This window comes from Balaenoptera physalus (genome assembly GCF_965194825.1).
Source record: "Balaenoptera physalus genome assembly, chromosome: 12".
NCBI classification, from domain to species: Eukaryota; Metazoa; Chordata; class Mammalia; order Artiodactyla; family Balaenopteridae; genus Balaenoptera; species Balaenoptera physalus.
This window is the reverse complement of record NC_138897.1, coordinates 54,345,028-54,358,305: the sequence shown is the minus strand read 5'-3', so window position 1 is coordinate 54,358,305 and position 13,278 is coordinate 54,345,028. Positions and strand designations below refer to the sequence as shown.

The 13,278-nt window shown below is 37.1% G+C and overlaps 1 protein-coding gene across 9 annotated transcripts in view; it reads left to right on the top strand.

The window, feature by feature from the left end:
* The window catches only part of TAF4B (TATA-box binding protein associated factor 4b), a 141,367-nt gene that overhangs the window by 56,924 nt on the left and 71,165 nt on the right, over positions 1 to 13,278 (top strand). For all 9 annotated transcript variants that reach the window (XR_014251500.1, XR_014251501.1, XR_014251502.1 and 6 more), the window contains 3 exons: positions 1,137 to 1,267; positions 6,485 to 6,610; positions 12,431 to 12,487. Coding sequence is in view for 5 of the 9 variants with exons in the window: in XM_082416039.1 (XP_082272165.1) it covers positions 1,137 to 1,267; positions 6,485 to 6,610; positions 12,431 to 12,487 (314 nt within the window). In the remaining 4 variants the exon portion in view is untranslated. The remainder of the gene's footprint in view (positions 1 to 1,136; positions 1,268 to 6,484; positions 6,611 to 12,430; positions 12,488 to 13,278) is intronic.

Sequence of the window (13,278 nt, the reverse complement as noted above, 5' to 3'; positions counted from 1 at the left end):
TACAAAGTAATGAACTGCTTTGTTTTGAAGGTTTGTTATAGGAGAAGCTGAATCATTTTATATGGTTTTCCTGTGTGATTTACTATAGCCCACATTTTGAATGAAGTTTAACATTTGTTATAGAATAATGTCAAAGAATGTGTTTAAGAATTGTTAGCTTTTAATTAAAGCTTGTTTTTTGCAATACTCATTCACACTTTGAGTATATGAGTATGTTTCAGATAGAGTGCAAAATCAAACAATAATATATTTTAAATTTCTATAAATACATATGTTAAAAACAAACACAATAGCACTATTTAAAAGCTCATTTAAATGAGATTACCTAATTACCTTTATCTTTAGAGTTAGGTCTCTGATGATACAGGTTGTTTCACTGAGCTGGAGAATTACTATTTAAAAACTGATAAGGTTGACTTATAAATGAGCTTCTGCTTTGGGGTATGTGGTCCAAATTGTTTTCCTGAAACTTTCTTTCTAGTTAGCAGAAGGAAGAATAGAAGTTTGGTTTATTTATGGAAGGAGATATAGTGAAAGAGAAATTTTTCAAATTGATGGGTAAAATGATGAGGCTTTGAAACCATTTCAACTTGTAAATTAATTACCAGGTCAACTTATGGAACATGAGTTAGTGCAAAATAAGCATGATTGGTAATGGACAAAAGGAGTATAGGTGTGTCATGCAGACAAGTTATTAACAGAGGCTCACAATCTGAATTAACTGAAATAAATGTCATAAATTGTTAACAGTGTCAAACGGCAAAATGTAATTTTCTATTTTTTTAATGACTAAAATTAACAGAATACAGCACTGATTTCTGCAGTTACCATTTTCCTCCCTGAACACTAGACTTGATTTGTGTTCTTATTAACTTTGTCCTATAAATGACCTTGCAAGGAGAATGAGTCTAGAGGCTAAGTGAAACAATGTCTATATTTTCTGAGGCTTCAGGCTAGGTTTTATTAATGTAATGTCTAAGATCTTTGAAGTTGTGACTTTACCAGGAAAATCATAATCTCCAAACCTTTATTCATAATGGGTATGACTTCCAGGGGGAACAGAATACCTGCTGTGCTAATTATTTCAATTATCAGCCACTACTAAAACACGTAATGGATTTTCTCTGCTTCCACAGGTAAAAAGCATGACATTACAGAACTTAACTCTGATGCTGTGAACTTGATCTCCCATGCAACACAGGAGCGATTACGAGGCCTTCTAGAAAAACTGACTACAGTCGCTCAGCATCGAATGACAACTTACAAGGTAAAGGAAATCCTTAAAGAAGAACAAACTCTTCTGTCTCTTCTTTATTGTGTTAAAGGTAGTTTTTTGATATGGATTCATATTCTAAGTATATTTTTTCAAGGAAATGGTCGAGACATATTTCATATTGGTAGAAAATAAAAGTCTCATTCCTAACTTGCCTTATTTAGATACGCTTACATGACAAATAAAATAGGGTTTCAAATGGTATCCAAAGCTTCTGTGTCACTGTACATTGAAATTTGCATCTGTTCTGACTGAGGCTTCTCCTCCTAAAGCTCTTGAGTGGGAGGGAGGATATGTTAGAAAGGATAACATATTGGATAGCTGTGTTCTCTTCAGTGATCCGTTCTCTGCTAGCACTCCTGTTCCTTTTAATAAGTTAAATGATTGCATTGAGTGCTAATATTGGTGCCACTCATTATTGATATTGACCACTTTTATAAAAAATTAAATGCAAGAATAGCCTATCTTATCTCTAGTAGTGTGAACCAAATCACTTGCCATCATCAAGATGAAAGCATTAGATTTATTTGCATTATGGTTTTGATGGAGAACAAATTTATTGGGTAATGAGGGTTGAAAAAGATAACCTTTTCCCCCTATATCAAGAGATGTTCATAGGTAGATTTTGTACAATGTGGTATATGGGTAACCTTATAAGGTTTTGAGTTTGCAAGAATGGTCATTGTCATGATGTCCTACACATAGGTTAAAAGCAATCTAGGGAAGATCAGCCACTCTACCACCGGTAAATTTCCTAGAGGAAATCATTCTGTTTTCTCTCCTTTCTGCTTCATTTAGAACTTTGGAAGAACTATTTATAGTTGCTGAGGTCCTCACTTGTATAAATCTTTGTGAGAATTTGCTGGACTGACTTAAAAATATATGATCATCAGAAAAAGCTGTGAAAAAACCCCTAATATCAGTATTTATTTTTGTGTGCTTCTGGAATTTGTCCATTTCTTCTAGGTTATTTAATTTGTTGGCATACAGTTGTTCATAGTATTCTCTAATAATCCTTTTTATTTCTGTAAGGTCAGTGGTAATGATCCTACTTTCATTTCTCATTTTGTTTCCTGAAGATGTAAGGTTGGTTACTGATTTAAGATCTACCCTTTTAATGTAGGCATTTATTTATTGCTATAAAATTCTCTCTGAGCACTGCTTTTGCTGCATTCTATAAGTTTTGGTACATTGTGTTTTTGTTTTCATTCATCTTCTTAGGTATTTTCTAATTTCCCTTGAGATCTCTTTATTTCATTGGTTATTTGAGAGTATATTGTTTAATTTCCACATATTCATGAAATTTCCAGTTTTCCTTCTGTTGTTGATTTCTAGCTTCATTCCATTGTTGTCAGAGAATATTCTTAGCACAATTCAATCATTTTAAATTTATTGAGGCTTGTTTTGTGGCCTAACATATGGTCTGTCTTGGAGAATGTTCCATGTGCACTTGAGAAGAATGTGTATTCTGCTGTTGTTGGGGAGGAATGTTCATATATGTCTCTTAGATCTAGTTGGTTTATAGTGTTAGGTCCTCTATTTCCATATTGATATTCTGTATAGGTATTCAATCCAGTATTGAAAGTAGGGTATTGAAGACTTCAACTACTATTGTAAAACTATTTCTCTTTAGTTCTGTCAGTGTTTGCTTCATATATTTGGGGGCTCTGTTGTCTAGTGTGTATATCTTCTTGTTAGATCTTCTTGGTGAATTCACTCTTTTGTCAGTATATAATGTCCTGTCTCTTTTAACAGTTTTTGACACAAAGTCTGTCTTGCCTGATATTAGTATAACCACCCCTGCTTTCTTTTGGTTATTATTTGCATGGAATATTTTTTTCCCATCCTTTGACTTGCAACCTATTTGTGCTTTTATCTAAAGCCAATATCTTGTAGACAGCATATAGTTGGATTTTGCTTTTTATCCATTCTGTCAGTCTCTACCTTTTGATTGAGGAGTTTAATCCATTCACATTTAAAGTAATTACTGATTAAGGAAGAACTTACTTCTGCTATTTCTGTTTTTGTGTGTGTCTTACAGCTTTTTTGGCACTCCTTTACTACTGCCTTCTTTTTTGTTTGATTTTTTTTGTTGTTGTATACTGTTTTGATTCCCTTCGTGTGCGCATGCGCGCGCGCACGCGTGTGTGTGTGTGTATTTTTTAGATATTGTCTTAGTGGTTACCTTGGGGATTACAATTAGCATCCTAAATTTGCAGTAACCTAATTTAAATTGATAACAATTTACCTTCACTTTTGGGATGTGGGGGGATTAGTCTTCCTTTTTGTCTTTTTACTGTAACTTTTTAAAGAGCCTTATAATTTTTCACATCTGGCTTCTCCCCTTTTCCTGCCTCAAACACCCTGTTGTTTCAGATATACATGAGTGCACTTTCATTTACAGTAAGCAGTTTCTATACAAAATGTAGCATGTACCTTTAGTATGGAATAGAATTTTTCCAAGTAATGTTTACTATCCAGAATGCCATCCAAAGCTCTATTATGTATAGCCTTCAGATGGAGTAGTTCTTCTAGTGTATATCAATAACACATATTTCAAGGATTTAGTTGCCCCAGGCAAAATGGATAGTATCTACCCCACTTAGAAACTCAATAACTTAGCTTAAAGCTAACACCTTCTTAACCTTCTGTCTTGACACTGCCTATCCTGATTGATTTTCCCCTGTCCACCTTTCCGCACACTTATTCCTTAATACAGCTAATGCCACTGTGTGAATTTGCACATATAGAAAAGCAGCTACATGATCATCCTTCTTTAAACAGAAATAATAATCATTTAATTATATTTGGATCTAGTTCAAAATTATATACTTATTTTGTAGACTTTGATTTTAATCATCTTTGTGTCACAGATTGAGCCCTGTCCTTATATTTTAGTTCATCCCTGATAGGATTTATTTTTATCTGTACAGTATGGGAAATTTTACTCCGTGAATTTCACAAAAGTGAGCTACTTTTATTTTTTTTAAATTATTTATTTATTTATGGCTGTGTTGGGTCTTCGTTTCTGTGTGAGGGTTTTTTTTTTTTTGTCTCTAGTTGCGGCAAGTGGGGGCCACTCTTCATCGCGGTGCGCGGGCCTCTCACTATCGCAGCCTCTCTTGTTGCGGAGCACAGGCTCCAGACGTGCAGGGTCAGTAATTGTGGCTCACGGGCCTAGTTGCTCCGTGGCATGTGGGATCCTCCCAGACCAGGGCCCGAAACTGCGTCCCCCGCACTGGCAGGCAGACCCTCAACCACTGCGCCACCAGGGAAGCCCCAAGCTACTTTTATTAAAAGCAAAATCCCACCATCTCTTTCCATTTGAAATCCATCTACTTTTGATAATCTTTCACCTGGTTAGACGTAATTCTCTAATTAATCATAGTCCATAAACTGAGATTTAAGTAAAGAAGTAGAAAGTGACACACGTGATACAAAGCTTTTGATCTTGCTGCCAGCTTTTTTCCCACTGAAGATATGTTAGAGTCTTCTACGTGCCAGTGGCTGTGGAGAAACTTCATGTTTTCCAGTTGAAAGGGGCTGTAGTACTTTCTTTAGATGGGATTCACTTGATGATGTTATTGTTTGGTCTGAGTCCTTATATTTTCACTGCTAAACCACCTGACTCTGTGGTGCAAAAAGACTTCAGTTAGACCAGCTGGGTAGACAGGAAGCATCATGATAAGATTGGGGTTACTGTTGTTTAAATAAAATTGGAGACTCAGTAGAAGTAGGGAAGACACTCAGTTGTTTAGGATGTGTAAGAGTAAAGGAAGGATGCATTAAGCAAGAGGCAGTTGTACTGAGTTGGAAGAGAGAGAAGGAATCTTAGCATGGAAATGAGATTGGGTTCAAATTTAGGAAGTCTGTGCCCCTTTTTAATTTAGCATTTGCTGTCCTTTTAAATTAAATCCTGTCAGTAAATTATCTCCAGGGTATATGAACACAAAAATGGTAAAAATGAAGTATTTAAGAAACCACTGGTTATTGTTTATGCCTATATGGTTGGCTTATAATGTATTCCATATTCTATCTTGTATTATTTAACTTTAAAAACATTTGAGAATTCTTTTTGTATTAAACACAAAGTAAAATAAGTAGCACTAATACATCCTTGTTCATTATTCTATGTAATACTCTTTTGATCTAGTTAAATACCAACAATAAAAATTTAATTTAAAAAGAATCTTGGGCATATGAAATCTCTCAGTCCCAGTTAATTGAATCAACCATAAGCATGGGATAAAACAAAGATGGGAATGGTGCTGTACCCAGATTTCCAAGCCACGCACTGACCGTTGGACTAAATGTTTAAAAACATTCAGTTTTCCTATTTTATAGTCTCCCTCCTACAGCTTGGACGTCTGAATTACTGAAATGAGTAGATGGCAGGAAGTCACCCCACCCCCAACAAGCATACATGTATTAAAGGAGGAGAGATAGGTGGTCATATCAGATAAAATTATGAAATATTTAGACTGTAAAGCACTGTTTTACACTGTAGAATATCAGAATAAATGAAACAGTATAAATTTTATCATTTTATGGAACATTGAAGATGAATAATTATACTTCTCTGTTATGACTCTCATTTATACATTGTATACTTAATTTCTTTGACTATAGTTTCTGCCCAAGTCCATAGCTTAAGGAAATCCTTACAACAGGGTTTAGGATTTTAGTGTTTGCCATTTTGTCTTATGTTGTATTTTGATAGCAGTTGCCTTCACTTGGCATGGTGACCAATTCAACAATAGAAACAAGGGTGATAACTTTCATCTTAGGTATATTTTTCAGTGAGATGATTGTTTCTTATTTTTGTCTTTCACAGGCCTACGATTTAATTAATCATTAAGGTCTGCTGATCTGGACGATAGTTTAAATAAAAAGATTTAGATTATAGGTAAACGGTGCACTCTCTTGCTTTCTACTTCCAGTTATTAGGATCTGCTTGGCTTAATTCCTTTTTCCTCCCCTTGGATGAAGCTTACTAGGAAAGCTCTTTGAAATTTCAATGCTTAATCACCTCTCAAATTTTAAGGATGATTAAAGTTCTTATTTTGTTGTTGTTTGCTTAACAGAAATAAACATATTACCTCCTGTAAATTTAGTTCCCTATGTTTGTGTTACTGTCTTTAGCTGATTTATAACAAGACCTAATGTAGAATGTGTTGCCTAGGATCATCATAAGACCTTTTTTTTCCCCAGGCAAGTGAAAATTACATCCTGTCTAATGACACCAGATCACAGCTCAAATTTCTTGAAAAGCTAGATCAACTGGAGAAGCAGAGAAAGGATGTAGAAGAAAGAGAAATGTTACTTAAAGCAGCCAAGGTAAGGTCCTGTGTGATTTATGAGTGAACATGGCCTGGCAAGGAGGTCAGAATTGGCTTTATCATTTGTTGACTATCTTGGTTTTGTTAGGCCTTTAGATTTCTCTGAAGGATTTCTTAAAATGAAATTATTAATAAATTCTCTCACAGCCACAGGATGGTGTGGTACAGTGGCTTTCAGTTAATTTAGTTTAATGAGACATAATCTTTTGTCTCCTCATTCTCAATTCCTGTGTGCTTAGCATCATACCATTCCCCCCTCCCCAAGTAAAAATGTTTTAAAATTTTTCAAGGTCTTTTTAGGGATATGATTTAATATGTGCCAAGTTGAAGTTGAGAGAGGAAAATTTGGAAAGTGGACATGAATGTTATAGGTAAAAATTAGGAGTAATTAGGATTATATGAAACAAAATAGAAGATGAGCAGGAATGGGTTAGAGAGATACTAAAAGAGAGAACAGGTAAGGCTATTATTGATTTTCTTTCTTCCTCCTTTAAGCATTTTCCTGGACCATTAGTGCCAGATGGAGTGAGAGCTAGTTCCATCATAGTTTGCATTTTGTTGCTGCACATTTCTTTGTAGGCCTTGGGGAGCAGTCTTAAGGGTTGGATACTAGTGTTATTTTTTGTTTTAAACGCTTTAGTTTTGATTTCCAATGTTACTGGAATCCTCCCCTTTTAGAATATTTGTTCCTAGTCACATACTAATCACTTTTTTAAAAATTCATTTATTTTGAAATGATTTCATACTTACAGAAAAATTGCCAGAACTATACATCTCCTTTTCAGTTGGGGTTCCCCATTTTTAACATTTTACCACATTTCCTCCATCTGCATCATTTCTGTACACAGGTGCACACTCCTGTTATCATTATTCTCTTTCTTTTGTTCTTTTTTTCTTTGAATTCAGAGGTTTCTCGTACATTCACAAAGTTGTGGAACTGTTGTCTCTAATTAATCTTTCTCTGAGCCTTTTGAAAGCAAGCTTCAGACATGATGTCTCATCACTCCTAAACATTCTAGCATGTATTTGCGAAAGCAAGGCCATTCTTCTGTATAACCTTCCAAGTCAGGACGTGAATAACATGACACTACCATCTAATCCACAGACCCCATTCAGATTTAACCAGCTGTCTCAACCCTCTTTTTCCTTCATGGTCCATTTTCCCATTCAGGAATATGTGTCTATTCAGTTGTCATCAGATTCCTTCAGTCAGATTTTCTCACTCTTTTTCTTTCATGTCTTTGACAGGTTTCAAGAGTACAAGAGTACAAGCCTTACCTTCTGTAGGGTGACTCTCAACCTGGGTTCATCTTATGTTTCCTTACAACTTGACTTGGGTCATGCATTCTTGGTGGGAATGCATAGAAATGATGCTTCATTCTTCTCAGCTGATTCTATCAAAAGGCAACCTTGATCAGTTCTCTCCATTTTAAAGTTGCCCTTTCCCCCTTTGTAATCAATTAGTTTTTTGTAGGACGGTATTATAGCATTATACTAATATCCCGTACCTCATCAAACTCCACAGAGCAACTTTAGCATCCATAGATGATACCTGTGAATCAGATACCTCTGTGATGGCTGCCAAATGGTGATTCTTTATTCTCGTCATCTCTTCTACGTTTATTAGTACTCTACTTTGTGGAAGAGCTTTCCTCTCTCTCATTCATTCATTCATACATTCATACATTCATGCATTCATTTATATCAACATGCGCTTGTGGATTTCTGTTTGATGCAACAGGTTGTAACCCATTACTATCATTATTTATTTTGTTGCTCAAATTGCTCCTGAGTGGGAGACCCTTCCAGCTGGCACTTCTGTCCTTTAATCATGTTTCCATCATTCACTGAGCATGTCCTTACTTTCAGGCACAAGATACTCCAGGCCCAGCTTTTAATTTTTTTTTTTTTTTTTTTAATTTTATGGCTGTGTTGGGTCTTCGTTTCTGTGCAAGGGCTTTCTCTAGTTGTGGCAAGCAGGGACCACTCTTCATCGCGGTGCGCGGGCCTCTCACTGTCGCGGCCTCTCTTGTTGCGGAGCACAGGCTCCAGACGCGCAGGCTCAGTAGTTGTGGCTCACGGGCCCAGTTGCTCCGCGGCATGTGGGATCTTCCCAGACCAGGGCTCGAACCCGTTTCCCCTGCATTGGCAGGCAGATTCTCAACCACTGCGCCACCAGGGAAGCCCCCAGGCCCAGCTTTTACTCATCCTTTCCCAGCCCTGGAATCAGTCAGTTCTCCAAGGAACCGTATACTTTTTAGTTGAGGATGATATCCAGAAATCAAGATTAGAGCCTACAGTGTGCTCATTGCTAAGAGGGTATCATTACATAGATACCCTGTAGACCCTGTCAGATGTACAGATCTAGGAAACATGTATGGTATGTGATATGTACACATATCTATATAAACACACAAACATAGATCTATAACTATTTTCCTGTGTGTGTACGTTATAAAACTATAAATTTATATGAATATCTCCGACTCTTGATATCTTAGGGTTCTTCCTAGCCTTAACCTTTCCATGTTTATAAGTACTTACTCTGAAGTCAGAAACTTGGCTCTCATTATCCTTGATATATTTACTTATGTTCTCAGTTTACTTATTTGATCAATGTAACCAATCTCCCAAGCAGCCATGCTGACTGACTCTTCTGTCTGCTACCACTGTTACCCCTGCCCTCATTTCATCGCCCATGTAATTGGCCGCCATGCCCACTGGCCCATGCCTTGGTGGGTCTTCCCCAGCCCTTCCTCACCCTGCATTCTTGACCTCTGGCCTATACCTTCATGTGCCAAGGTGCACCACAACCTTGTCACTGTGCAGCGTCTCACTGTCCCACAGTCTCAGCCCCCATTCTGACCCCTCTTGCACTGGGAAAGGCTGCTGGGACAGGAGGATGCTCTTTCTCGAGCCCTTGAGTATTATAAGCAAGCACACAGCCAGTGTAATGAGGTGGTTTATTGGTATTTTATTCCCAATTACTATGCTGTAAACAAGGTTATAAACCTTTAAATACTTGTTTAGTTATTATCGGGTGTAGTATATTATACTGGCTCTCACTTTCTCGTAGTTTTACCTTCTACTCTTACAGATTTTCTAACTCAGTAAATGACATCATTATTCACCCAGATGTTCAAGCCAAAAAAACCTAGGAGTCATCTTTAACTCCTTTTCCTCTTTTCTCTCCCTACGTCCAGTTCGCTTTCCTATTCAGTTCCCAAAATGTATCCACCACCTTCTCTTCATCGCTGTTGTCATCACTCTGGTCTGAGTCATCTTTCCCTTGGACCTTTATAATGTCTTCTAACTAATGTCCTTTTCCTTCTACAATCCATTTTTCATACTGTTGTCGGGATAATGTTTTCATAACAAATCATGTGTGTCTCTGTTGCTTAAAATCCTTCAGTGACTTCCTCTTGCCTTAAAATAAAATCCAAACTTACTACCAAATTTTAAAAGGCACCCACCTCTCTCTCTGAACTTGCCTCATGTCCTTCCCTTCTTCACTCATTCTGCTCCAGTCACAGTGACCTTTCTTTGTGCTCCAAGTTTGTATCCTAGACTACTAATGAAACATCTAAAACTGAACACTGAGTTCCCTTTCCCCAAATCTACTCTGGTCTTTACCTTCTCGGGAAGTTGGAATTTTCTATCCTTCCAGTTACTTAGGCCATAATCCTAGGCATCATTCTTGATTCCTCTCTTTACTTCACACCCTATATCGAATCCATCGATAAATCTGGTTGACTCTACCCCCACCCAACATGTATTTCGATCTAGTTATTTATCATCATATTCTGTGGTGCTGGTTCAAGTTGCCCTCATCTTTTTCTCAGTCTTGCATTTACAGCGGTTGTTTTAGAGCAGCTTCCTAACGGCTCTGTGTGCCTGTGTCTCCAGTCTTGCACCCGCACAGTGCATCCTCTGTACGGCAGCTAGAGTGACCTTCCGAAAGTGTCCTGCCAGTGCCCTCTCACACCTGTGCTCCAGACCCTCCACTGGCTTTTTCTGACAACTAGAATCAAACCCCAACTCCTTATCATGACCTACAAGGCGGCACATTGTCTCCAGCCTTATCTCTCAACTTTTCTTTATGCTCCAACCACACCAGCCTTCTTTCTTTCCTCAAGTATGCCAACCATATTCCCAATTTTTGGCTTCTGCAGTGACTGTACCTTCTGCTTAAGAGTGTTCTTCCCCCAGATCGTTATGTGGCTGCCTCCTTCTTGTCATTCAGATCTCTGCTCAGTTGTCACTCCTCAGAGATGCCTTCCATCCCGTTCTAGCTATAGAAGTACGCCCCCCTTTCTATCACATTATCCTATTTGATTTTCTTTATAGTACTTATCACTATCAGTCATTGTTTTTTATTTTTCCCCATCATAAATGTTTTACATTTCACAGTTGTGTTTAATTTCTATAAAATTGTTTTATTTTTCTCTTAAAATGTAAGTTACTCGAAGGCAGAGACTTTGTCTTGTTACCTCATTTCTATATCTCCAAGTCCTAGAACCATGGCACACAGAGTAGAATATATACTATGGATAGTCAATAAATATTGGTTGACTGACAAAGGCTTGATACCCAAATGTGCCCATTTTATACTGTGGCAAAAATTATGTACACACACATATACATACACACATATTTTTATGTGAATACACATATACTCATACTCATTCTCTCCTAACATAAGTAGAATAACAAGGGAGTTTTCTTAGTTTGGGCTAGAGTGAAGTTGTTTTATTAGATTGGAGACAAAATTAAGAAAAAATGTATTAGCTTTGGGTAGAATCTTATGTAGGTATTTAATTAAGGTGTTTAAAATTAGAAGGCACTCAAATCTAAACAGTTTCTTCCTTGTGTTTTCCTTTAACAGAAGTACTGATAAATCAGTAAAAACATTATCAGTTAAACTAAGTAAATAGGAAAATACTTTTTGCTTTCATTTTGTTAGCTATCTTTAGTTAGCTGCTATTGAATGTTATGGAATATTCAGATTTATAAGGAGTTAGGTAACTTTATTAGAATAAGAAGAATACACCTATCCGCAGCATATTTTTCAGTGGACAAATGTCTGTAGTGTCAGAAATATAGTTCTTTCCTTACCTTTGGTTCCATCATAGCATTACATGTAGAAGGTAGCTCTTTTCTTATAGCAGTCCTGTAAGATTATTCATTTTTTGAATGTTAAACTGAATCAGTATGGAAAGTGACATTCAATAAACATTTATTGAACATTTTCTTGGGCACAGCATTCTGTTAAGTGCTATAGAGGACCCAAAGATGATAAGATACTCTAATGAAAACATTGGGATGTATTTCTTATTTTTTAAAAATTACACTTTTGAAGAGAGAGAAATTTGGTTCAAAGTTCATCACGTTCTTGTTTTTAATAGTCCTTGAAATACCATGTTTTTTACCAAAATGGCTTCACCTAAGGATTAGCCCATGTTGATTGTTTTCATTCATTTGAGCCAACAGTTATCCTTTTCTTTTCCTTCATCTCTACCATCCATTTTTCAGTTTTTAGTGTTCCAGCAAGAACAACGTCATGCCTCAACTGGACCTGACTGACATTGTTAGCATCATTTTCTCTATAAGCTTCCTCCGGGCTAGACTGCAGCAGCCAGCCCAGATGATGAGAGGGAGGGGGAGGTGGGAGGGAGAGCACGAGACTGGATTGAGGCATTTTCCCCTGGAGCTAAGGTTTTCAATCACAAGAGAAAATTGTCATTTATTAAATATTTAACGGCAACTATGGTGTTTAGATGCTAGTAATTTCTATTAAAATTTTCTTTTCCTTTGATAGAGTCGTTCCAATAAAGAAGATCCAGAACAGCTGAGATTAAAGCAGAAAGCCAAAGAGGTAGGACTTTCAAGTTACCATGCTTGTCTTTGTGTTTGAGGGAAGGTTGGCAGCTCTCTCCTGGCAATTAGGTCAGGGTTTATTTTGCTGTTGCATACCATTTGCCGAAGCCTTGGGGAAGGACAGGAACTGCTGCAGGCAAGGGCAGTACTTCAAATGAGGTCAATGAGTTATGTGCTCTCCTTTTAAAATTTATTTTCAAGGCTTAGGCCTGTCTAGAAATGGCTCTTTGTAAACTACAGCAGTACACTTGGAGGAATATAATGTGGGATTAAAAAAAAAGAAAGAAAGAAAAGAAACTTCTGAGATTTAGCATCTGGGACCGTACAATAGGCTACATTTTTCCAGGGTAATTGTTCGTTTTGTAAATCTGATACTGCTTATAATTCTTTGGCTGGGAGGTGGTACTGGGATTTAGTTTTAAATGGAAAACGCCTCTGGCTTTTAATTTTCTGGGCCCAGCAGTTTTCTGTTCTGGAATGGAGCCCTTGTTTCACACAGTTCATGTTTAGCTGCGGGGGTTTTAGTTTATAGCTTAGACTGGTTAAGCTTTTACTCCCAGAGGCCTCTGCATAGCAACTGTAGAAATCAACAAATAAGTTCATTTATGTCTGCAGCCTCCTCTCAGTAGCTGACTTTTTACATTTCCCAATATCCATTTCCTGACTTTTCTAGCCCCAGAGAAAAAAGCTCCACTAATTGGAGCTTATTTTAATTGAGCCTTAATATTGGATCTCACTGGAGTTGCCCCCAGAGCTGCTGAGAACAGAAGGAAATGAAAGTACCTGAGG